This window comes from Ranitomeya imitator, chromosome 2 (assembly GCF_032444005.1).
Source record: "Ranitomeya imitator isolate aRanImi1 chromosome 2, aRanImi1.pri, whole genome shotgun sequence".
In the NCBI taxonomy this organism is placed as follows: domain Eukaryota; kingdom Metazoa; phylum Chordata; class Amphibia; order Anura; family Dendrobatidae; genus Ranitomeya; species Ranitomeya imitator.
The window spans coordinates 599,472,018-599,498,136 of NC_091283.1; the positions used below are offsets into that span (position 1 = coordinate 599,472,018).

Below are 26,119 nucleotides of genomic sequence, written 5' to 3' on the forward strand. Positions count from 1 at the left end.
TTTCCTCTTCCTCAGCTGCAGACGCCTGATCCTTTATGTGCGTCAAACTTTGCATCAGCAGACGCATTAGGGGGATGCTCGTGCTTATTATGGCGTTGTCTGCACTAACCAGCCGTGTGCATTCCTCAAAACACTGAAGGACTTGACACATGTCTTGAATCTTCGACCACTGCACACCTGACAACTCCATGTCTGCTATCCTACTGCCTGCCCGTGTATGTGTATCCTCCCACAAAAACATAACAGCCCGCCTCTGTTCGCACAGTCTCTGAAGCATGTGCAGTGTTGAGTTCCACCTTGTTGCAACGTCTATGATTAGGCGATGCTGGGGAAGGTTCAAAGAACGCTGATAGGTCTGCATACGGCTGGAGTGTACGGGCGAACGGCGGATATGTGAGCAAAGTCCACGCACTTTGAGGAGCAGGTCGGATAACCCCGGATAACTTTTCAGGAAGCACTGCACCACCAGGTTTAAGGTGTGAGCCAGGCAAGGAATGTGTTTCAGTTGGGAAAGGGAGATGGCAGCCATGAAATTCCTTCCGTTATCACTCACTACCTTGCCTGCCTCAAGATCTACAGTGCCCAGCCACGACTGCGTTTCTTTCTGCAAGAACTCGGACAGAACTTCCGCGGTGTGTCTGTTGTCGCCCAAACACTTCATAGCCAATACAGCCTGCTGACGTTTGCCAGTAGCTGCCCCATAATGGGAGACCTGGTGTGCAACAGTGGCAGCTGCGAATGGAGTGGTTGTGCGACTGCGGTCTGTGGACGAGCTCTCGCTTCTGCAGGAGGACGAGGAGGAGGAGGAGGGGGGGAAAACGGCTACAGCCAACTGTTTCCTAGACCGTGGGCTAGGCAGAACTGTCCCAAAATTGCTGTCCCCTGTGGACCCTGCATCCACAACATTCACCCATTGTGCCGTGATGGACACGTAACGTCCCTGGCCATGCCTACTGGTCCATGCATCTGTTGTCAGGTGCACCTTTGTGCTCACAGATTGCCTGAGTGCATGGACGATGCGCTCTTTAACATGCTGGTGGAGGGCTGGGATGGCTTTTCTGGAAAAAAAGTGTCGACTGGGTAGCTCGTAGCGTGGTACAGCGTAGTCCATCAGGGCTTTGAAAGCTTCGCTTTCAACTAACCGGTAGGGCATCATCTCTAACGAGATTAGTCTAGCTATGTGGGCGTTCAAACCCTGTGTACGCGGATGCGAGGCTAAGTACTTCCTTTTTCTAACCATAGTCTCATGTAGGGTGAGCTGGACTGGAGAGCTGGAGATCGTGGAACTAGCGGGGGTGCCGGTGGACATGGCAGACTGAGAGACGGTGGGAGATGGTATTGTTGCCGCCGGTGCCCTAGATGCAGTGTTTCCTACTACGAAACTGGTGATTCCCTGACCCTGACTGCTTTGGCCTGGCAAAGAAACCTGCACAGATACTGCAGGTGGTGCGGAAAATGGTGGCCCTACACTGCCGGAAGGGATGTTGCGTTGCTGACTAGCTTCATTGGCCGAGGGTGCTACAACCTTAAGGGACGTTTGGTAGTTAGTCCAGGCTTGCAAATGCATGGTGGTTAAATGTCTATGCATGCAACTTGTATTGAGACTTTTCAGATTCTGTCCTCTGCTTAAGGTAGTTGAACATTTTTGACAGATGACTTTGCGCTGATCAATTGGATGTTGTTTAAAAAAATGCCAGACTGCACTCTTTCTAGCATTGGATACCTTTTCAGGCATTGCAGACTGAGCTTTAACCGGATGGCCACGCTGTCCTCCAACAGGTTTTGGCTTTGCCACGCGTTTTTGGGCAAGATACGGGCCCGGCAGATGGAACCTGTTGCGATGTTGATGCCTGCTGCGGCCCCTCCTCCTCCGCTTCAGAAATGCTGCCGCCTGCACCCTGTTCCCCCAATGGCTGCCAATCGGGGTCAAGAACTGGGTCATCTATTACCTCTTCTTGTAGCTCGTGTGCAACTTCGTCTGTGTCACCGTGTCGGTCGGTGGTATAGTGTTCGTGATGGGGCAACATAGTCTCATCAGGGTCTGATTCTTGATCATTACCCTGCGAGGGCAATGTTGTGGTCTGAGTCAAAGGACCAGCATAGTAGTCTGGCTGTGGCTGTGCATCAGTGCACTCCATGTCAGATTCAACTTGTAATGGGCATGGACTGTTAACTGCTTCACTTTCTAAGCCAGGGACGGTATGTGTAAAGAGCTCCATGGAGTAACCCGTTGTGTCGCCTGCTGCATTCTTCTCTGTTGTTGTTTTTGCTGAAGAGGACAAGGAAGCGACTTGTCCCTGACCGTGAACATCCACTAACGACGCGCTGCTTTTACATTTACCAGTTTCACGAGAGGAGGCAAAAGAGCTAGAGGCTGAGTCAGCAAGATAAGCCAAAACTTGCTCTTGCTGCTCCGGCTTTAAAAGCGGTTTTCCTACTCCCAGAAAAGGGAGCGTTCGAGGCCTTGTGTAGCCAGACGACGAACCTGACTCCACAGCTCCAGACTTAGGTGCAATATTTTTTTTCCCACGACCACCTGATGCTCCACCACTACCACTACCCTCATTACCAGCTGACAATGAACGCCCCCGGCCACGACCTCTTCCACCAGACTTCCTCATTGTTTTAAAAACGTAACCAAACTTACGGTATTTGTTGCTGTCACACAACTTACACGGTGAGCTATAACTTCAGTATGATTTAGCTTCCCCTTTACAGGTGGGTGAGACCACAACGAAAATCAGGCACAATGTTACACACTCTGTTGTTGGTGGCACCAAATGAGAGAGATGCCACACACGCAGGACTGTCACTGAAGCACAAATGTAAATATTAATCTCCCACTGTTTTTTTTTATTTTTTTATTTTTTTTTCAGGGAGACTTTAGAAACAAAATAAAATAAAATGATTTTTTCAGGAAGAATTTAGAAACCAAATAAAATAAAATGATTTCTTCAGGGAGAATTTAGAAAACAAATAAAACAAAAAATAGGCTTTCTATGGCCCACTGAGTGAGAGATGACGCGCACAGGAGTCAGGAGTGGCACACAAGCCCAGAGGCCAATATTTTTCTCCCAATGATTGATGTAGTGATTTTTTCAGGTTGATTTTGGAACCCAAATCAAGCTACAAAAATAATAGGCTTTCTATGGCCCACAATTGGAGAGAGAGAGAGAGATGGCACACCCAGGAGTCAAGACTGGCACACAAGCAGAAAGGGCAATATTAATCTCCCACTGATTTTTTTTTTTTTTTTTTTCAGGGAGACTTTAGAAAAAAAAAATAATAAAAAAAAATGATTTTTTCAGGAAGAATTTAGAAACCAAATAAAATAAAATGATTTTTTCAGGGAGAATTTAGAAAACAAATAAAACAAAAAATAGGCTTTCTATGGCCCACTGAGTGAGAGATGATGCACACAGGAGTCAGGAGTGGCACACAAGCCCAGAGGCCAATATTTTTCTCCCAATGATTGATGTAGTGATTTTTTCAGGTAGATTTTGGAACCCAAATCAAGCAAAAAAAATTATAGGCTTTCTATGGCCCACAATTGGAGAGAGAGAGAGAGATGGCACACCCAGGAGTCAAGACTGGCACACAAGCAGAAAGGGCAATATTAATCTCCCACTGATTTTTTTTTTTTTTTTCAGGGAGACTTTAGAAAAAAAAAATAATAGAATAAAATGATTTTTTCAGGAAGAATTTAGAAACCATATAAAATAAAATGATTTTTTCATGGAGAATTTAGAAAACAAATAAAACAAAAAATAGGCTTTCTATGGCCCACTGAGTGAGAGATGACGCACACAGGAGTCAGGAGTGGCACACAAGCCCAGAGGCCAATATTTTTCTCCCAATGATTTATGTAGTGATTTTTTCAGGTAGATTTTGGAACCCAAATCAAGCAAAAAAAATAATAGGCTTTCTATGGCCCACAATTGGAGAGAGAGAGAGAGATGGCACACCCAGGAGTCAAGACTGGCACACAAGCAGAAAGGGCAATATTAACCCCTTTCTGCCATTAGACGTACTATTGCGTCCATGTGGGGTGGGCTTTACTTCCCAAGGACGCAATAGTACGTCATATGCGATCGGCAGCGCTCACGGGGGGAGCGCCGCCGATCGCGGCCGGGTGTCAGCTGTTTATCGCAGCTGACATCCGGCACTATGTGCCAGGAGCGGTCACGGACCACCCCCGGCACATTAACCCCCGGCACACCGCGATCAAAGATGATCGCGATGTGCCGGCGGTACAGGGAAGCACCGCGCAGGGAGGGGGCTCCCTGCGGGCTTCCCTTAGCCCCCCGCAGCAACGCGATGTGATCGCGTTGCTGCGAGGGTCTCACCTCCCTCCCTGCTCCCTCCAGCCCCGGATCCAAGATGACTGCGGATCCGGGTCCTGCAGGGAGGGAGGTGGCTTCACAGAGCCTGCTCAGAGCAGGCACTGTGAAGGCTGCAGCGCTGCATGTCAGATCAGTGATCTGACAGAGTGCTGTGCAAACTGTCAGATCACTGATCTGTGATGTCCCCCCCTGGGACAAAGTAAAAAAGTAAAAAAAAAAAATTTCAAATGTGTAAAAAAAAATAAAAAAAAAATTCCAAAATAATGAAAAAAAAATAAAAATATTATTCCCATAAATACATTTCTTTATCTAAATAATAAAAAAAAACAATAAAAGTACACATATTTAGTATCGCCGCGTCCGTAACGGCCCGACCTATAAAACTGGCCCACTAGTTAACCCCTTCAGTAAACACAGTAAGAAAAAAAAAAAAAAACGAGGCAAAAAACAACGCTTTATTATCATACCGCCGAACAAAAAGTGGAATAACACGCGATCAAAAAGACAGATATAACTAACCATGGTACCGCTGAAAACATCATCTTGTCCCACAAAAAACGAGCCGCCATACAGCATCATCAGCAAAAAAATAAAAAAGTTATAGTCCTGAGAATAAAGCGATGCAAAAATAATTATTTTTTCTATAAAATAGTTTTTATCGTATAAAAGCGCCAAAACATAAAAAAATGATATAAATGAGGTGTCGCTGTAATCGTACTGACCCGAAGAATAAAACTGCTTCATCAATTTTACCAAACGCGGAACGGTATAAACGCCTCCCCCAAAAGAAATTCATGAATAGCTGGTTTTTGGTCATTCTGCCTCACAAAAATCGGAATAAAAAGCGATCAAAAAATGTCACGTGCCCGAAAATGTTACTAATAAAAACATCAACTCATCCCGCAAAAAACAAGACCTCACATGACTCTGTGGACCAAAATATAGAAAAATTATAGCTCTCAAAATGTGGTAACGCAAAAAATATTTTTTGCAATAAAAAGCGTCTTTCAGTGTGTGACGGCTGCCAATCATAAAAATCCGCTAAAAAACCCGCTATAAAAGTAAATCAAACCCCCCTTCATCACCCCCTTAGTTAGGGAAAAATTAAAAAAATGTATTTATTTCCATTTTCCCATTAGGGCTAGGGTTAGAGTTAGGGCTAGGGTTAGGGCTAGGGTTAGGGCTAGGGTTAGGGCTAGGGTTAGGGTTAGGGTTAGGGCTAGGGTTAGGGCTAGGGTTAGGGCTAGGGTTAGGGTTAGGGTTAGGGCTAGGGTTAGGGCTAGGGTTAGGGTTAGGGCTAGGGTTAGGGCTAGGGCTAGGGCTAGGGTTAGGGTTAGGGCTAGGGTTAGGGCTAGGGTTAGGGCTAGGGTTAGGATTAGGGTTAGGGCTAGGGTTAGGGCTAGGGCTACAGTTTGGGTTGGGGCTAAAGTTACAGTTAGGGTTTAGATTACATTTACGGTTGGGAATAGGGTTGGGATTAGGGTTAGGGGTGTGTCAGGGTTAGAGGTGTGGTTAGGGTTACTGTTGGGATTAGGGTTAGGGATGTGTTTGGATTAGGGTTTCAGTTATAATTGGGGGGTTTCCACTGTTTAGGCACATCAGGGGCTCTCCAAACGCGACATGGCGTCCGATCTCAATTCCAGCCAATTCTGCGTTGAAAAAGTAAAACAGTGCTTCTTCCCTTCCGAGCTCTCCCGTGTGCCCAAACAGGGGTTTACCCCAACATATGGGGTATCAGCGTACTCAGGACAAATAGGACAACAACTTTTGGGGTCCAATTTCTCCTGCTACCCTTGGGAAAATACAAAACTCGGGGCTAAAACATATTTTTTGTGGGAAAAAAAAAGATTTTTTATTTTCACGGCTCTGCGTTATAAACTGTAGTGAAACACTTGGGGGTTCAAAGTTCTCACAACACATCTAGATTAGTTCCCTGGGGTGTCTAGTTTCCAATATGGGGTCACCTGTGGGGGGTTTCTACTGTTTAGGTACATTAGGGGTTCTGCAAACGCAATGTGACGTCTGCAGACCATTCCATCTAAGTCTGCATTCCAAATGGCGCTCCTTCCCTTCCGAGCTCTGCCATGCGCTCAAACGTTGGTTTCCCCCAACATACGGGGTATCAGCGTACTCAGGACAAATTGGACAACAACTTTTGGGGTCGAATTTCTCCTCTTACCCTCGGGAAAATACAAAACTGGGGGCTAAAAAATAATTTTGGGGGGAAAGATTTTTTTTTTTAATTTTCATGGCTCTGCGTTACAAACTGTAGTGAAACACTTGGGGGTTCAAAGCTATCACAACACATCTAGATGAGTTCCTTAGGGGGTCTAGTTTCCAAAATGGTGTCACTTGTGGGAGGTTTCTACTGTTTAGGTACATTAGGGGCTCTGCAAATGCAATGTGACACCTGCAGACCATTCCATCTAAGTCCTCATTCCAAATGGAGCTCCTTCCCTTCCGAGCCCTCCCATGCGCCCAAACAGTGGTTCCCCCCCACATATGGGGTATCAGCGCACTCAGGACAAATTGGACAACAAATTGTGGGGTCAAATTTCTCCTGTTACCCTCGGGAAAATACAAAACTGGGGGCTAAAAAATAATTTTTGTGGGAAAAAATTTTTGTTTTATTTTTACGGCTCTCCATTATAAACTTCTGTGAAGCCCTTGGTGGGTCAAAGCGCTCAGCACACATCTAGATAAGTTCCTAAGGGGGTCTACTTTCCAAAATGGTGTCACTTGTGGGGGGTTTCTACTGTTTAGGTACATTAGGGGCTCTGCAAACGCAATGTGACACCTGCAGACCATTCCATCTAAGTCTGCATTCAAATGGCACTCCTTCCCTTCTGAGCCCTCCCATGTGCCCAAACAGTGGTTCCCCCCACATATGGTGTATCATCGCACTCAGGACAAATTGGGCAACAAATTTTGGGGTCCAATTTCTCCTGTTACCCTCAGGAAAATACAAAACTGGGGGCTAAAAAAATAATTTTTGTGGGAAAAAAATTTTGTTTTATTTTTACGGCTCTGCATTATAAACTTCTGTGAAGCACTTGGTGGGTCAAAGTGCTCACCACACCTCTAGATAAGTTCCTTAGGGGGTCTACTTTCCAAAATGGTGTCATTTGTGGGGGGTTTCAATGTTTAGGCACATCAGTGGCTCTTCAAACGCAACATGGCGTCCCATCTCAATTCCTGTCAATTTTGCTTTGAAAAGTCAAACGGCGCTCCTTCCCTTCCGAGCTCTCCCATCCACCCAAACAGTGGTTTACCCCCACATATGGGGTATCAGCGTACTCAGGACAAATTGTACAACAACTTTTGGGGTCCAATTTCTTCTCTTACCCTTGGGAAAATAAAAAATTGGGGGCAAAAAGATAATTTTTGTGAAAAAATATGATTTTTTATTTTTACGGTTCTACATTATAAACTTCTGTGAAGCACTTGGTGGGTCAAAGTGCTCACCACACCTCTAGATAAGTTCCTTAGGGGGTCTACTTTCCAAAATGGTGTCACTTGTGGGGGGTTTCAATGTTTAGCCACATCAGTGGCTCTTCAAACGCAACATGACGTCCCATCTCAATTCCTGTCAATTTTGCATTGAAAAGTCAAACGGCGCTCCTTCCCTTCCGAGCTCTCCCATCCGCCCAAACAGTGGTTTACCCCCACATATGGGCTATCAGCGTACTCAGGACAAATTGTACAACAACTTTTGGGGTCCAATTTCTTCTCTTACCCTTGGGAAAATAAAAAATTGGGGGCGAAAATATAATTTTTGTGAAAAAATATGATTTTTTATTTTTACGGTTCTACATTATAAACTTCTGTGAAGCACTTGTTGGGTCAAAGTGCTCACCACACCTCTAGATAAGTTCCTTAGGGGGTCTACTTTCCAAAATGGTGTCACTTGTGGGGGGTTTCAATGTTTAGCCACATCAGGGGCTCTCCAAACGAAACATGGCGTCCCATCTCAATTCCAGTCAATTTTGCATTGAAAAGTCAAATGGCACTCCTTCGCTTCCGAGCTCTGCCATGCGCCCAAACAGTGGTTTACCCCCACATGTGGGGTATTGGCATACTCAGGACAAATTGTACAACAATGTTTGGGGTCCATTTTCTCCTGTTACCCTTGGTAAAATAAAACAAATTGGAGCTGAATTAAATTTTTTGTGAAAAAAAGTTAAATGTTCATTTTTATTTAAACATTCAAAAAATTCCTGTGAAGCACCAGAAGGGTTAATAAACTTCTTGAATATGGTTTTGAGCACCTTGAGGGGTGTAGTTTTTAGAATGGTGTCACACTTGGGTATTTTCTGTCATATAGACCCCTCAAAATGACTTCAAATGAGATGTGGTCCCTAAAATAAAATGATGTTGTAGAAATGAGAAATTGCTGGTCAACTTTTAACCCTTATAACTCCCTAACAAAAAAAAATTTTGGTTCCAAAATTGTGCTGATGTAAAGTAGACATGTGGGAAATGTTACTTATTAAGTATTTTGTGTGACATATCTCTGTGATTTAATTGCATAAAAATTCAAAGTTGGAAAATTGCGAAATTTTCATAATTTTCGCCAAATTTCCGTTTTTTTCACAAATAAACGCAGGTACTATCAAATAATTTTTACCATTGTCATGAAGTACAATATGCCACGAGAAAACAATGTCAGAATCACCAGGATCCATTGAAGCGTTCCAGAGTTATAACCTCATAAAGGGACAGTGGTCAGAATTGTAAAAATTGGCCCGGTCATTAACGTGCAAACCACCCTTGGGGGTAAAGGGGTTAATCTCCCACTGATTTTTTTTTTTTTTTTTCAGGGAGACTTTAGAAAAAAAAAATAATAGAATAAAATTATTTTTTCAGGAAGAATTTAGAAACCAAATAAAATAAAATGATTTTTTCAGGGAGAATTTAGAAAACAAATAAAACAAAAAATAGGCTTTCTATGGCCCACTGAGTGAGAGATGACGCACACAGGAGTCAGGAGTGGCACACAAGCCCAGAGGCCAATATTTTTCTCCCAATGATTGATGTCGTGATTTTTTCAGGTAGATTTTGGAACCCAAATCAAGCAAAAAAAATAATAGGCTTTCTATGGCCCACAATTGGAGAGAGAGAGAGAGATGGCACACCCAGGAGTCAAGACTGGCACACAAGCAGAAAGGGCAATATTAATCTCCCACTGATTTTTTTTTTTTTTTTTCAGGGAGACTTTAGAAAAAAAAAAATAGAATAAAATGATTTTTTCAGGAAGAATTTAGAACCCAAATAAAATAAAATGATTTTTTCAGGGAGAATTTAGAAAACAAATAAAACAAAAAATAGGCTTTCTATGGCTCACTATCTGAGAGAGAGAGATGGCATGCTTAGGACTGGCACACAAGCCCAAAGGCCAATATTAATCTCCCTTTTTTTTTTTTTTTTTCAGGGAAAATTTATAAACCCAATAAAAAAAATAATAAATAGGCTTTCTATGGCCCACTATCTGAGAGAGAGAGATGGCACGCTTAGGACTGGCACACAAGCCCAAAGGCCAATATTAATCTCCCTTTTTTTTTTCAGGGAGAATTTATAAAACAAAAAAAAAATAAATAAATAGGCTTTCTATGGCCCACTATTTGTGAGAGAGATGGCACGCTTAGGACTGGCACACAAGCCCAAAGGCCAATATTAATCTCCCACTGATTGATTTATTGATTTTTTCAGGTAGAATTTAGAACCCAAATAAAGCAAAAAAAAAAAAAATAGGCTTTCTATGGCCCACTGAGTGAGTGATGATGCACACAGGAGTCAGGAGTGGCACACAAGCCCTGAGGCCAATATTTTTCTCCCACTGATTGATGTAGTGATTTTTTCAGGTAGATTTTGGAACCCAAATCAAGCAAAAAAATAAATAGGCTTTCTATGGCCCACTGACTGAGAGATGGCACACACAGGAGTCAGGAGTGGCACACAAGCCCTGAGGCCAATATTTTTCTCCCACTGATTGATGTAGTGATTTTTTCAGGTAGATTTTAGAACCCAAATCAAGCAAAAAAATAAATAGGCTTTCTATGGCCCACTGAGTGAGAGATGGCACAGACAGGGATGGCACTCTAGCAGAAATGCCAATCTTAATCTCCCACAAAAAAAAAAAAAAAAAAAAAAGGAACTGTCCTTCAATTACTATCTCCCTGCAGTAATCTCAGCCAGGTATGGCAGGCAGCAATAAGGAGTGGACTGATGCACAAATTAAATAAAAAGTGTGGACAAACAAACAAGATAGCTGTGCAGAAAGGAAGGAACAAGAGGATTTGTGCTTTGAAAAAAGCAGTTGGTTTGCACAGCGGCATACACACAGCAATGCAGCTATCAGGGAGCCTTCTAGGGCAGCCCAATGAGCTACAGCGCTGAGAAAAAAAAATGTAGCTTCCACTATCCCTGCACACCGAAGGTGGTGTTGGACAGTGCAAATCGCTACAGCACAAGCGGTTTGGTGGTTAATGGACCCTGCCTAACGCTATCCCTGCTTCTGACGAAGCGACAGCAACCTCTCCCTAAGCTCAGATCAGCAGCAGTAAGATGGCGGTCGGCGGGAACGCCCCTTTATAGCCCCTGTGACGCCGCAGACAGCAAGCCAATCACTGCAATGCCCTTCTCTAAGATGGTGGGGACCAGGACCTATGTCATCACGCTGCCCACACTCTGCGTTTACCTTCATTGGCTGAGAAATGGCGCTTTTCGCGTCATTGAAACGCGACTTTGGCGCGAAAGTCGCGTACCGCATGGCCGACCCCGCACAGGGGTCGGATCGGGTTTCATGAAACCCGACTTTGCCAAAAGTCGGCGACTTTTGAAAATGAATGACCCGTTTCGCTCAACCCTATATCCCACTGATTTTGAGAATGTTTTTTGTGACATATTGTACTTCATATTAGTAGTAAAATTTCTGCAACATAGCTTGCATTTATTTTTGAAAAAAAAAAACAAATTTGGCAAAAAGTTTGAAAATTTTGCAATTTTCAAACTTTTAATTTTTGTACCCTTAAATCAGAGAGTGGTGTTACACAAAATAGTTAAAAAAAATAACATTTCCCACATGTCTACTTTACATCAGCACAATTTTGGAAGCATTATTATTTTCTGTTAAAACGTTATAAGGGTTAAATGTTGACCAGTGATTTCTCATTTTTTCAACAACAAAATGTACTTAACCATTTTAGGGACCACCTCACATTTGAAGTAAGTTTGGGGGTCAATATAACAGAAAATACCCAAAAGTGACACCGTTCTAAAAACTGCATCACTCAAGGTGCGCAAAACCACATTCAAGAAGTTCATTAACCCTTCAGGTGCTTCACGAGAACTAAAGCAATGCGGAAGGAAAAAATTAACATTTTACTTTTCTCACAAGAAATTTATTTTGGAACCAAATTTTTTTATTTCACAAGGGTATCAGGAGAAAATGGTCAACAAAATTTTGTTGTGCAATTTCTCCTGAGAACGCCATTACCCCTTATGTGGGAAAAGCCACTGTTTGGGCGTATGGCAGGGCTCAGAAGGGAGGGAGCACCGTTTGACTTTATGAACGAAAAATTGGCTTGAATCAATGGCGGAGGGGTTTGGAGACCCCCTGATGTACCTAAACAGTGGAATCACACCAATTCTAACTCCAACCCTAACCCCAACACACCCCTAACCATAATCCCAGCCATAACCCTAACCACAACCCAAAGCCCAACACACCCCTAACCCTAATCCCAACCATAACCCTAACCACAACCATAACCCAAACACACCCCTAATAATCCCAACTATAAACACAACCCTATCCCTAGCCCAACCCTAACCCTAGTTCTAGCCCCAACCATAACCTAACCACAACTCTAACCCTAGCCCAACCCTAACTTTACCCCATTTTTTTGCGTTTGCTGGAAAGATATGAAAAATCCTTTTTTTTTGTTTTTTCGTTTTTAAAATAAAGAACCCTGTCCCCAACCCCCTCCCACCCCCTGTGCGCCCACCCGCAGTTAATAAAATACTCACCCGGCTCCCTCACAGCGTCCTGTCCTCGCCGCACCTTCTCCTGTATGAGCGGTCACGTGGTGCTGCCCATTACAGTCATGAATATTATGCGGCTCCACTAGCCGCCGGGTACTACTGACCTAGTCGCTGGACCTGTGAATCGATCTGCTCATCTCTAGTCCCAACCATCCCAGATACAGCAGGCAGTCCTGTATTTGGTATTCACAAAAAGATTTGCTCAAAGACCTGTAAATAAAACCCCTTCCATATGAGGGGTATAGTACCAGTGGGATAGTCCTGTATTTGGGTCTACGTCCTGCAGTCTCAGGCGTCTGCTGAATGTCCCTCACTACCACCGCCCCTCTCACAACTCCTCCTGTCAGGGCAGAAAGAAATGGTAAATGGGTCTGGCTAGGAGCAGAGTCACAATGTGGTTTCTGCAAAAGTTGATAGATATGTTCCTTATAGTATCACTCACAGATGAGGGTGGAAGATTGAGGTCGGAGGAAATGTCGCTACATAGACAAGATGTGTTGCTCATTACATTGGCATGGCATCTCCCCCAGGGTGGGTACAATGGGCAACAGGAGAAAACACTTGTTATACTACCCAAAGAAAATGCTAATATCAGACTACAGACTGTAATGTAACACAAGGGACCCTGTTATAGCTCCCCCCAGTGGTAGACCGTGTGTACATACACAGACCCTTGTATCTATAGTTCAGGGTTATTCATTTACAGACTTTGTTCTCTAATATACGGAGAACAGAGCCCAGTTGCACTGTGCTTCTTGTTTACTGCTGCAGAACCTCATAATACACATGTGAGCTGCTGCAGAACTTCAAAATACACCTCACCTGCTGCAGAACCTCATAATACATCTCAGCTGCTGCTGAACCTCATAATACACCTCAGCTCCTGCAGAACCTCATAATACACCTCAGCTACTGCAGAACTTCATAATAGACACTTCAGCTGCTGCAAAACATCATAATACACCTCAGCTGGGGCAGAACCACATAATACATTTCAGCTGCTGCTGAACCCCATAATACTCCTCAGCTGCTGCAGAACCTCATAATACACCTCAGCTGCTGCAGGACCTCATAATACACCTCAGCTGCTGCATAACCTCATAATACACCTCAGCTTCTGCACAACTTCATGTTGAATAGATGTACATAACATATTTTATTGCTGCAGTCAGGAACAGTTCTCATCGCCACTCTAATATTCAGCATTTGCCAGCAAATAACATGGCCGCCTGACTGCAGTGATGTCAAACAGCTATGAAAAGGGTTGTGGGTAACTTACAATAAGAGGGTGTGGTCACACTTTCATGTCATAGTGACCATATAGAATGTTGTGAGGGCATAGAATCTCTGAGCCCTGTGTCATCAGAGCCATCTTCTGAGTTAATGCTTTAGCATAAACTTCACTTTGGTTTCGGAAGAGTGCACTAGCTTGTATTGCACAACTAGTATTTCTTCCATTACTTGGTTTTGACTGTTAATCCAGGTGCAGTAACATCAGTGCCACCTGAGAACTCAGGTCTTTAATATACCATCATCCCAGCCTCGGGTAACTTCGCCATGGGTGCCCGAGAGCTGCGTCAGCTCATAGCTGACACTGAGGAATGGCAAAGACAACCAGAAAATCTAGGTATGTGAAATGTTGTGGAGAGATATAGAATATTTCCCTTGAGAGGAAGTTCCCTGGGAAGGGTCATCCCTGGGGTTTGGTGATTAATGTATGAGGATAGACCAGCGTTCTTATTCACCCATCTGTTCGTCGGGGCGAAGTTATTTTTTCCCCAGTTTGATTCTTCCCTTATGATGCCTACAGGGAAGGGAAGTGCTGAGTAGTTTTATAACACCATAATGGAGCCAATTTATGCTAAGGTTCCCCTTTCCACATAGCAACATCCTAGCTCGTTCTATGCCCCTAAAGCTATTTTTTCATAAATTATAATCTTTTTTATAATCTTTTTATAGGTCAGTCCATAATCCTCAATAGGCTAAGGTCTTCTGAAAGAGACCATGGAAGACGTTCAATCAGGGATGGACTAGATGTTGACACAAATGATGTCATTGGGAGGAGACAGAGACAGCTCAGGACTCCTTGGCATCCAAGAGGACAAGAACAGGACAGAGCAAGAAGTCGCTCTCCATTAAGATCCATCCCTACAGAGCCCTGCACAACATCAGGCGAGAGCAGGAGTGCTGAAGTCCAACAAGCAAGTGGAATTGCAGCCAGCACCAGTGACTTTGAGTTCCTGCGGCCAAGCCCCATTCCACCAAGGCGCGGACATATGGAGGATGCAGCTCTAAACAGGCCATATGTACTTCTCCATCGTCTATCTATTTTAACGCAGCCGCAAGAAATTGGGGTGATGTTACCACCTGCAGAAGATATCAGGAGGAGAACTCTGCAAATCAAGGACCTCCCAACAAGGGAAGTGAAATCTGAAGATGAGTCCCAGTCCTGTGTTATTTGCATCACAGAGTACGAGATCAGGGAGCAGGTAACAGAGCTACGGTGCAACCACAGATTCCAGCAGAATTGCATCTCGGCCTGGCTGCAGTCCAGCCCTCACTGCCCCCTCTGCCGTACCCACTGTTTCCTTTGAAGATCCATTAAGACATGATAATGCAGCAAGAAGGAAGTTGTTACACTCCTGTCTTCACTCCTCTATAGCTGCTGCTCTTTTCTTTACAAGTATCTGGACAAGACATGCAATTTGCTGTGAGCCAACAAGAAGTTTTCCATCATGACCTCTTAACGCGCATGGACTCACCGCCTCAAACTCTTACGCTTACACCTTTTGGATGTTGAACACTTGCCACAGCTTGATTCTTATCCTGGAAATTCTGCTTGAGGATCATCTCCACACTTTTTTTAATAACCCCAAGTACTGGGGACTGAATCCTGATTACCACATTCTCTCCTCCCATAAATGGATCAGGATGGGACCCATATGGGATCGCACCTTGAAAAGTCTGTGACACGGAAACACGCTGAACTAAAAAAATAAATATTAGATATGATATGATGAGAGTCTATTTTTTATATTTGAAGATATTCAGATAAGTATAGACCACTGAAAGAAGAGATAAATTATATATGGAGGGAGGAGAGGGGTAGTGTGTTAGATACAATATCACCTTTATTAAGTAAGTTACAATGCACTGATATTAAAAAGACTACAGTAGCTCTATATGATCAAGGTTTGAATATACAGTATATCCTATAACAGTCATCTAATGAGACTCCCAAAATATAGTCGCAAGGAATTATTAGTTTATGGCTGCCTAAATAGGGTCATAGCTAATGATGAGCGAATATACTCATTGCTCGGGTTTTCCCAAGCACGCTCAGGTGTCCTCTGAGTACTTTTTAGTGTTCGGAGATTTAGTTTTCATCACCTCAGCTGAATGATTTACAGCTATTAGCCAGGCTGAGTACATGTGAGGGTTGCCTGGTTGCTAGGGAATCCCCACATGTAATCAAGCTGTCTCATAGCTGTAAATCATCTAGCTACGGCAAGGAAAACTAAATCTCCGAGCAGTCATAAATACTCGGAGATCACCCGAGCGTGCTCGGGAAAACCTGAGCAACGAGTATATTCGCTCATCACTAGTCATGGCCAAGGTCCATTTTCAATACTTGGCTACTAATTTGCAAGGGTGACCATCACCCAATATAAATGAAAAGTGTCATCTACAGATTATTGCGATGAGGATATATGGCAGTGGTGGTGAACCTATGACACGCGTGCCAGAGACGGTTCGCAGAGCCCTCCCTGTGGGCACGTACACCATCACGGTTCCACATCCATGGACCAGGGCCAGCGTCCTCAGACACACATCCAGCTGAAGTGTACTGCAGCACATGAACTTGCCAGGTACGTGCACCACAATACACACTGCTGGCCAATCAGAGGCCAGCAGCTGACATCGGCGTACACGCGAGGGGTCCCATGGCAATTACATCATGTGCTTGCCATCACTTAGACACTGGAATCAGCTGCCAGCTTCAGAATACGATGAGGCAGGGGAAAAGGAATGAAGGCAAGTAACAGTATTTATTTATTGTGTTTTTTTTTTCTTTCTATGCGTTGAACGGTGGCACCAGCAGGATGGGGGAGATATACCACGAAGAAGGGTATATACAAGGGTGGGGGTCATATACCAGGATTAGAGACATATACCACAATGGGGGCATTTACAAGGATTGGAGGAAGATATACCAGAATGGTGGAACATATCCCAGGATGGGGGAGCATATATACCAGGAGGAAGGGTATATGCTAGGATGAATGGCATATAACAGGATGGTGGGCATACACAAGGATGAGGGTGCATATATGCTAGGATGTAGGGTATATACCAGGATGCAAGAGCATATAAAAGGATGAGGGATCATATACAAAGATAGGGGAGCATATACAAGGATGGAGGAGCATATACAAGGAATGGGGCAGCATATGGTAGGATGGGGAAGCCTATACTAGGATGGGGGAGCATATACTAAGATGGAGAAGCACATACAAGGATGGGGAATCATATACGTGGATTGAGGAGCATATACTAAAATGGGGAGAATATACATGGATGTGGGGCTCATATACATGGATTGGGGACATATAAATGGATGGGGGGCATAAACATAGATTGGGGGAGCATATACCAGGATGGGGGAGGAGTATATATCAGTATGGGGGAGTATTTACCAAGATGTACCAGGAGGGGGAACATATACTAGGATGGGGGAACATATACCATGATAGGGGTGCATATACCAGGATAAGGGTGCATATCTATATATATAATTGTCTAAGGGTCTTTCTGTCTGTCTGTCTGTCTGTCTGTCCTGGAAATCCCGCGTCTCTGATTGGTCGAGGCCGCCAGGCCTCGACCAATCAGCAACGGGCACAGCGACGATGATGTCATAAAGGACGTAGACATCTCACGTTTCTGATTCAGCGACGGGCACAGTATCGACGTAGATGTCATAATGGTTGCCATGGCGACGATGATGTCATAAAGGTTGCCTCGACCAATCAGCGACGGGCACAGTCTGCCGCGAATTCTGGAATCATCATTGTCCATGTACTACCGGGACATGCATATTCTAGAATACCCGATGCGTTAGAATCGGGCCACAATCTAGTACCAAAATGAGGGGCATATACCAGGATGAGGGTGCATATACCAGGATGAGGGGCATATACCACCTTGGGAAGAGCATATACCAGGATAGGAAGCATATTCCTTTATATCTGCAGTCTGGTACCCCTGCTCCTGTCTGTGGCTGCTCTCTGCTGCCCCCGCCTGCTCTCTGTACGAGTTGCTTTTTGTAAACTAAAACCTCAGTATTCAGGTTAAATTACTGTCTTGGCACTTTGCGATAAATAAGTGGGTTTTGGGTTGCAGTTTGGGCACTCGGTCTCTAGAAGGTTCGCCATCACTGATATATGGCAAGAGAGAATGCATGTGTTATAATAGATCCATGGGTAGGCAGGCACGAATTACAATGAAGAGATTGAACAAATATGGAGCTAGTATTCATTAGTAGGTGTTATAACGTGGCTAGAAAAGTAGAAACTTTCTTTATTGAATCTTCATGCTAAAATAACACAAAGCAGTGGAGGAGTTGACGTGTTTCGTGTTTCAACCGTGCAAGGATTAAAATACCGTAATGTGTTTTTGGGGGGTCTCATGATAAACACAAGTATTTATTAGGCTTATCAGGGAAGGTGACTGTTCCTGTATAAATCCAATGACTCACATGTGATATCTGTAGAGGTTCTCTTATCATCTCTATCCTGCCTAAACCGCTATGATAATTTCTTCTGTCTGCAGAGTTTGATGCCCAGACATCTTTTACCCTTTTCATCTTCAGACATCCACAGCCTCCACAGTAACACATAAAAAAATTCAGAGCTCAGATGTAGCCCTTAAAAATAAACCAAAACCCAGACCCTAGAATAAGCACAGACCCAAGACAGGACCCAAAATGTACACCGACCAGACTCTTAGAATAACCCGGACCTCAGACCAGACGTCTGATTAATTCTGACCTCAAATTATGACCCCTAAATATTTTCAGATCCGGGTGACAACCATAAGTCAACTCTATAGTTTTAAACAAATGGCAAATTCGGGACTGTGTTGGGTCATAAAGAGGCGGGCATGATAGGTTTGGGGAGTTTCTGGTTGGCCTTGGGGGCAGAACTTCCCCCTGCTAGCAACACTAATATTGGTGAGTATGTAATTTGTACTGGAAAGCCCTGCATTACTTATCTCCATAACTTTATCCCTGACCTGTCCAGTGGGCTTCTTGGTTTTCATGATGCTGTTTGATCTCTGTTTGAACAGCTGTTTATACTGAGAAGAAATTACGTAGTTATATAGTTACATAGGTTGAAAAAAGACCTCGGTCCGTGAAGTTCAACACTTCTCCACCAATTGTTCATTTTATCTCTACATTAACTATAACCCACAAAGTTATGTTTATTGAGGAAATCATCCAGCCCTTTATTAAAAGCTTTTATAGTATCTGCCATTACTACCTCTTGGGTTAAGTCCGGAGCCATAGCATAGGAGAGAATACAGAGCCCTTCATCATCTGAGGCTTCTTCTTCTTCTACATTCACCATAGAATAGTCTGCACAGGAAGATCACAGGCATAGATGCCAAACACGAAAGTACCGCAAAGATAGTCGTCAGTATTCAGTAGGTTTTCTACTATGGCTTATACTCTCGTTCAGCAATTTTCCGAGAAAGGGATTCAGCTTTTCATTTATTTAGACAAGATTCAAAGTGCCTATGAGCTCCATGGAGGTTCAGCTTGGTGATACTATGATGAAGAGTTTAGGTGTCGGTTGGCTTTGTCCCCTGCCATAGGGTGGGCATCAAAGGCAACCAACGTGTGGATAAAGCTGATGTTTTTTCGACGTCCGCAGTCACGCTTTTCCTTTCACAGGGGAGCCGCTGCAGGAGCAACGTCAACTTCAGCAGCGGCACAGCGCTCCACAGGAGGTTCAGTGTCAACAATGAGGGGCACTGCAAGTTTATGCATGAGTTAGGGCATCTCGCATGGCAGGCCCCTTTTCTTCCTCCCTCTTTTCTAATCTGAGGTTGTCTCCTCTGGGTCTGGTTCCAAAAAAGGAACCAGGAAAGTTCCGTCTAAAACAAAATTTGTCATATCCGCCTTGTGATTTGGTTAATGATGCAATTTCAAAGGAGGAGGCAGTGGTATCATACAGTTCTTTCAATGTGGCTGCAATGTGTGAGGCGTTATGGGAAGGGTGCGTTGTTGGCCAAGTCAAATATAAAGTCAGCTTTTCGCCTGTTGCCAGTTCATCCATTATGCTACCATCTCTTAGGTTGCATCTTGAATGATTGTTACTTCATGGACATGTGTTTGCCCATGGGATGCTCGATCTCATGCTAATATTTTGAGGTATTCGCTTCATTCCTTCAATGGATGGTAATGTTTGAGTCAAGCATCCCATCAATCATACACTATTCGGACAACTTCCTCTTTATTGGTTCGGGCAATGATAAAACATGCACTTATATGTTGCACGCTTTCTGACATTTAATGGATAGGATAGGGGCACCGATTGTTGAAGAAAAGACTGAAGGTCCGGTAACAAACTTTCCCTTTTTGGGTATTGAGCTAGATACAGTGTCGGTGGTCTTCTGCTTGCCAGATGAAAAATTAGTGAAGTTGACATCTCTTATTGATCAGTTCATAGAGGCTAAGAAGGCCAAGTTAAAACAGGTTCAATCCCTTTTAGGTTTGCTGGTTTTTGTCTGTAGGATAATTCCTATTAGCAGCATTTTTTCCAGACGTGCATCACTGGCAACAAAAGGCACAGAGAGACCCAATCATTTTGTGAGAATTTCTAGAGCTATTAAGGAGGATTTGTTGGTATGGCAAAATTTTTTACACACGTTTGATGGTGAATGTCAAGAGGACGAAGTGTTGAATTTTGAATTGCAGTTAGTTTGACGCGTCAGATAGTTGCGGTTTTGGTGCAGCTTTCAGTTTGCAGTGGTGTAGGTTAGAGTTACCTCTAGTAAATAATGTTACTTTGTTGGAACTGTTTCCCATTATTGTGGCAATTGAGATATGGGGTCAAGTCCTAATGAATAGAGGTATTTGTTTCTGGTCTGATAAGCGATCTGTAGTTAATGCAATTAATTCACTGTCATCTTCTCTGCCTATGCTAGCTTTGCTTAGACACTTGATACATGCTTGAACATGGCAGAGTCACAGTACAGCATGGAGTGAATGGTTGATGTCAGCTGGGGTTAAATTTCCTGCAAGTGATAGGTGTCACTTAGAACCTACCTTGTCATTGCTGGATGTTTGGAGGAAAAGAGGTCTATCGGGTTTTAGCGTACATAAAAGGCTGACTGAGCTATCCTTTATACTAAAGCTTTGGGGTTTTAGAGATGTAAGGATGGAGTTTATTATAGGGCAGATTTTGAATGGTTGGAAGAAGGAGAAGCAATCGCAGAACAACAGACGTTCGGTGTATTTTGCTTTGACACAGCTCATTAATAGCCTAGGGCAGGGGTCCTCAACTCCAGGCCCCGAGGGTCGCCAACAGTGCAGGTTTTCAGGATTTCTTTAGTATTGCATCAGTGGTAATGTGATCATCTGCACAGGTGATGATTCCAACCCCTGTGCAATACTAAGGAAATCCTGAAAACCTGCACTGTTGGCAGCCCTCGAGGCATGGAGTTGGGGACCACTGGCCTAGGGGCTGTTACTCATAGTTCTTTTATAATAGTAATCTTTATTTTTATATAGTGCTAACATATTCCGCAGCGCTTTACAGTTTTGCACATTATCAACTCTGCCCTCGTTGGGGCTCACAATCTAAATTCCCTATCAGTATGTCTTTGGAATGTGGGAGGAAACCGGAGAACCCGGAGGAAACCCACGCAAACACGGAGAGAACATACAAACTCTTTGCAGATGTTGTCCTTGGCGGGATTTGAACCCAGGACTCCAGCGCTGCAAGGCTGCGGTGCTAACCATTGCGCCACCGTGCTTTTGAACTGTGCCTGTTTTAAGGGGCCTTTTCATTGGCTTTTTTTGCTGCATTGCGCTCCAGCAAGTTAGTAGCACTAACCATAAAGGGTGTGGTTGGTTTGGCAGCAGGCGATGTTATCATACGACAAGGGTTTTTGAATGTCAGGTCAAAAATGGATCAAGAAGGAAAAGGGTTCTGGCTCACAATAAAGGCATTAGATGCTTTATTTTGCCCGGTTCAAGTCGTTAGAGAGTAGTTGTGTAGGTGCCCTGCTTGCAGGCAAATTTTGGTTCATGAATCGGCTACTTCGTTGACATTGTATCAGTTTAAAGCCATATTCAAAGAATGCTTGAAACAGGCAGGTAGGGATGTATCACAGTTCGGGACACACTCGTTTACAATAGGGGCAGCCACAAAAGCAAATGCCTTAGGCTTGGACGAGGAGGCAATAAAGAAATTGGGTAGATGGAAGTCTTCATGTTTCCTTACATATGTGAGACGAGACCAGACTTGATATGAAATGGGTGGGAGTAAAAATTGTTTTGTTCTTTTATCGTTTCAGATGCATCAACTCCGCATATCAGGATCATCGGCCATTCGTATATATATTGGACAGAGAGACGGGCGAGCAAGCACCCTTTGGGTCTGAATTTAGGTTAAATTGATACCGTTTATCATTGGGAAGGTTATCGAGGTTTGCGGTGGTTTCAAATGCTTGTTCAGATAGAAACAATAAACAAGGTATGCAGGAATCCAGTTGTGTTAATACACGGGGGTGGTAATGATTATGGGAAAATAAAGTTGTTCGAACTCATTGGTCTAATAAAATCGGATTCTACTAGGTTTAGAAAGCTGTTTATTGTTCAGGCTATACAAGATCATCCAGGTTAAGTTATATAGAACCAGAAACACGTGGGCTACTTGCACATTGAACAATTCTGTAGGAACCTGTTCACACACCACCAAGAAACTTGAAGACACAAAAGAGCACAGTAAGGTCAAAAATACTCTGTTGTAAAAAAAAATCACAGTAATAAGCAAGTGCTAGTCAAAAGATGGAAAAAAGTTATATAGATGCAGTCTTCCATAGAGTTATTGTTGAGCAAATAGACCCCTGCTGGTTGCATATCACCTGCTACTAATTGTATTTAATTGGGAATACTACTAAACCTCAAGTCTGATTTTGAGGTCATATCATATGCAAATTAGCATATGAATTGAATTTACATATACGAAAATATATTCACCTGCATTAGAACTCTAGCTACTGTATATGTGTGTGCTCTAACGCCCAACATTCTCAATAGCTTTACGTGTGTGCTCTGAAGCCCGACATTTTCAATAAATAGACATGCCTAAGTTTATTTTTGTATGAAAGCTCTATAAGGCTACTAACCTATTCTGTGCACACTATCACTGTGGGTTGAGTGGTGTCTATACATATTACTCTAGAATCCCAATCAGAGGGAGTTCTTAGATAATTCCAATACCTCCTCCTAAGCGCAGGTTCACAATTTCATATTTTAGGTTCAGAATGCTATCAACGTGCAGATTAACCCCATATCTGCAGGTTAATAGTTTTTATTTACGGGACAGGTTCCCTTTGAATCTGTTTATGCATTATACATATATATTTATGTATAGCCATCTGTCTCTTTGCAATTCACCAGTAAGTTGATATTGAAAAACATACCAGGGGGAAGCAAATGTTGTTCTGGAATACAAAATGGCCGCAAGACCTGGATTCGCGCCTGGTATTCATGGAGAAGAGGTTGGATTCCAAATTCAAGAGACAATGGAAATCCAGAATGGCTGAACCAAAGACCGGGAAATACCATCACCTACAACAAGTGTGGATTAACAGGGAAGAAAACATGGAAATACTATCCATACCATTTTAATATGTACATTATGTTGCATTTTTAAAACATTATGAGCTATAGTGGTAAGTTTGCAGCACATGTGCAAAATGTTTGGAAAACATTTAGGCAAGAAAATGGGAGCATGGACGTCATAGACTTACTTCAATGTCACTTTCAAGTTCTTCATGTAAAGAAGATAATGTGACATTCTCTGTGTCAGCCTCATCGAAAACAGGAACACCTACCAGGTACACGGGGGCATCAGGGAGGTGGACTAAAAAGAAATATGCACAAAGCAATGTGAGTAATAAATGAACCGTCCAGTTACAGACTCCTGTAACTAACAAAGTATAGTTTGGACGAACCCAATATGTTTTTAAATTTGCTAAACAACAATTATAATAAACCAATTGTATTATACAGAATGACAATTAAGTTAATAGAACTTTATTATAACCCAGAAAAGGGAATTAATGTTGACCTCTGGTGTTATCGAAGCTTTGACACATAAGGATATGTTCACACTGGGCATTTTTGCTGCTTTTTTCTGCAGCAAAACCTGATTTCTTGGCAGGAAAGAAACTGCGGCAAAAGCGCATGTTTTGGTACATTTTTGGTGCATTTTCGTTTGCTTTTTTGTTGTGTTTTTTTAGTGTGTTTTTTTTTCATGCATTTTTGGGGCTAACTTGTGTCTCTTTCTGCATGCTAATAAAGTTGAGTACCCCCAGAGAAAAAAATACTTCCTGTAGAACCATACCTCTAGATCCTTTGAAAAGTCAGCAATTCATGTGCCGCTACAGTAAAATCACACTGACAGGTTAGAATAGAATAGATATATACACAAAGAATACATAGATAAATAGATGTCAGTGACACAAACTCACATATATATGCATATATACTAGATAGATAGATAGATAGATAGATAGATAGATAGATAGATAGATAGATAGATAGATAGATAGATAGATGGCAGCTAGATGGTATACCTTCCCACAGGTGAAGTATATCCCCAGGGCTTCCCAGTAGTGTAGGTGGTAATGATGTGAGGCGCAGTTAATAACGAGGACACAGGGTTGCAGTCTCTTTACCTTTTACTGAAGACTTCAGGATCCGCAATCCAGAGCACTGCTAGCAGGGCTGGCTGAGTCTGACCGGTCCGAAGGCACATCCAGAGTTCCCTTTGCAGGTAGAAATCAGTGCCTACCAACTAGCGCCTGTGTGTTGTAGTCCTTCCCTGCTGAGCATTCAGGATAGTCCTCACAACTTTCGTATCTGTTCTATCTGTTTATGTCTGGATAGGACGCACCCGTTTGAGGTGAAGGCTCGGAGCTATTCTGGGACCCTAGAGACGCCCCTCTCCAACTTTGCCCCCTATGTCTGCTTAGGTGATCTAAGGTAGACAGGCAACCTAAAATCAACTGTCCTGCCGCTGTTTGAAGTAATGCTTGAAGTCTGTTACTTGCTCAGCGTTCTGGCCACCGGCTACGCGCCTCAGTAGGATGTTGCTGATCACGGGGCACGACTCCTACTGGATATCTCCTTGTGCTGCGATTTCATTTCTCACTTCTCCACAATATCCTTTGCTTTGTGTCCTTCCTTAGGATGCCGCTGCAAGGTAGTGTAGGCGCGGCTCCGTACGCTTTGTCCTTTCTGCTAGGCACCTGCCAGGAACCCACCCCTGACAGGTCCGCCCTGGAGCTCTCCCAGGCTGCGTTCTGTTCTAACTTCCTATCCAACCCCCAGTTTTACCAAAGTGTGAGGAGTGGCCTAATACATAGTACCTTTTGCTCCCCCTGGTGGCCGGAGTGTGAAGTGTAATGTGTGACTGTGATACCTGGTCAGGTGAACTCCTTTAGTGCAATCAGACATAACATCAATCCCCTTAGCGGCAGAGCAACATTACTGCAACGACCAGGACTCTGGGGCACTGCATTTATATTTCTGAAAAAAATGGTGTGCGCTTCCGCATAATTTTCTTAACAGGCAGAGGGAAAGCCGACTGCTGGGGGCAGATATTTCTAGCCTGGGAAGGGGGTAGTACCCATGGAGCTTCCCAGGCTATTAATATAAGCTTACAGCTGTATACTAAGCCTTGACTGGCTATTAAAATGGGGGACCCCAAATAAAAGTGATGTAGGGTCCCCCTATAATTAATAACCAGCAAAGGCTATGCAGACAGCTGCGAGCTGATATTAATAGCCTAGGAACGGGCCAAGGATACTGGCCTCCCCCAGGCTAAAATCATCATCTCTCAGCTGCCCCAGAAAAGGCGCATCTACAAAATGTGCCAATTCTGGCACTTAGCCTCGCTCTTCCCACTTACCCTGTAGTGGTGGCAAGTGGGGTAATAGTTGGGGGATTGATATCACCTTTGTATTGTCAGGTGACATCAAACCCCAAGGTTAGTAATGGAGAAGCATCAATAAGACACCCCCCATTACTAACCCCATAGTTATATTGCATAAAAACACACACACACCAAGAAAAAAGTCCTTTAATTGAAAGAAAGATGCAGACTCCTTTAATAAATCTTAATTATACCATACTTACAACTTCGCCCATTCCACTGACACCACTGTCTTCCGCAAGAGAGTTAAAATAAAAAACATACATATCCCTCACCTGTTGGTCCTTCTGTTCCACGCCATAATCCATGTCTGGGGATAAACAGTTTTCAACCTGGACAATGCCAAAATGCGACCATCCAGGCTGAGAACCACTGGTGAATAAGATGCTGCAAGTGCTGCCTCAGTGACTAGTGGTGACATCACTAAGGCTGCGTTCCCAGCCAGACTAAATTATGGTCACCTCGGTGAGATCCCCGCTAGCACCGTGAGAAAGTAGAATT

The 26,119-nt window shown here is 43.5% G+C and overlaps 1 protein-coding gene across 1 annotated transcript in view; it reads right to left on the reverse strand.

Moving 5' to 3' along the window:
* LOC138666740 (polycystin-1-like) overlaps positions 1-26,119 on the reverse strand; it is a 279,344-nt gene that overhangs the window by 109,607 nt on the left and 143,618 nt on the right. Inside the window, exons 11-12 of the mRNA XM_069754924.1 lie at positions 23,430-23,542; positions 23,100-23,247 (exon numbers count right to left, since the gene is read on the reverse strand). Coding sequence (XP_069611025.1) covers positions 23,100-23,247; positions 23,430-23,542 — 261 coding nt within the window. The remainder of the gene's footprint in view (positions 1-23,099; positions 23,248-23,429; positions 23,543-26,119) is intronic.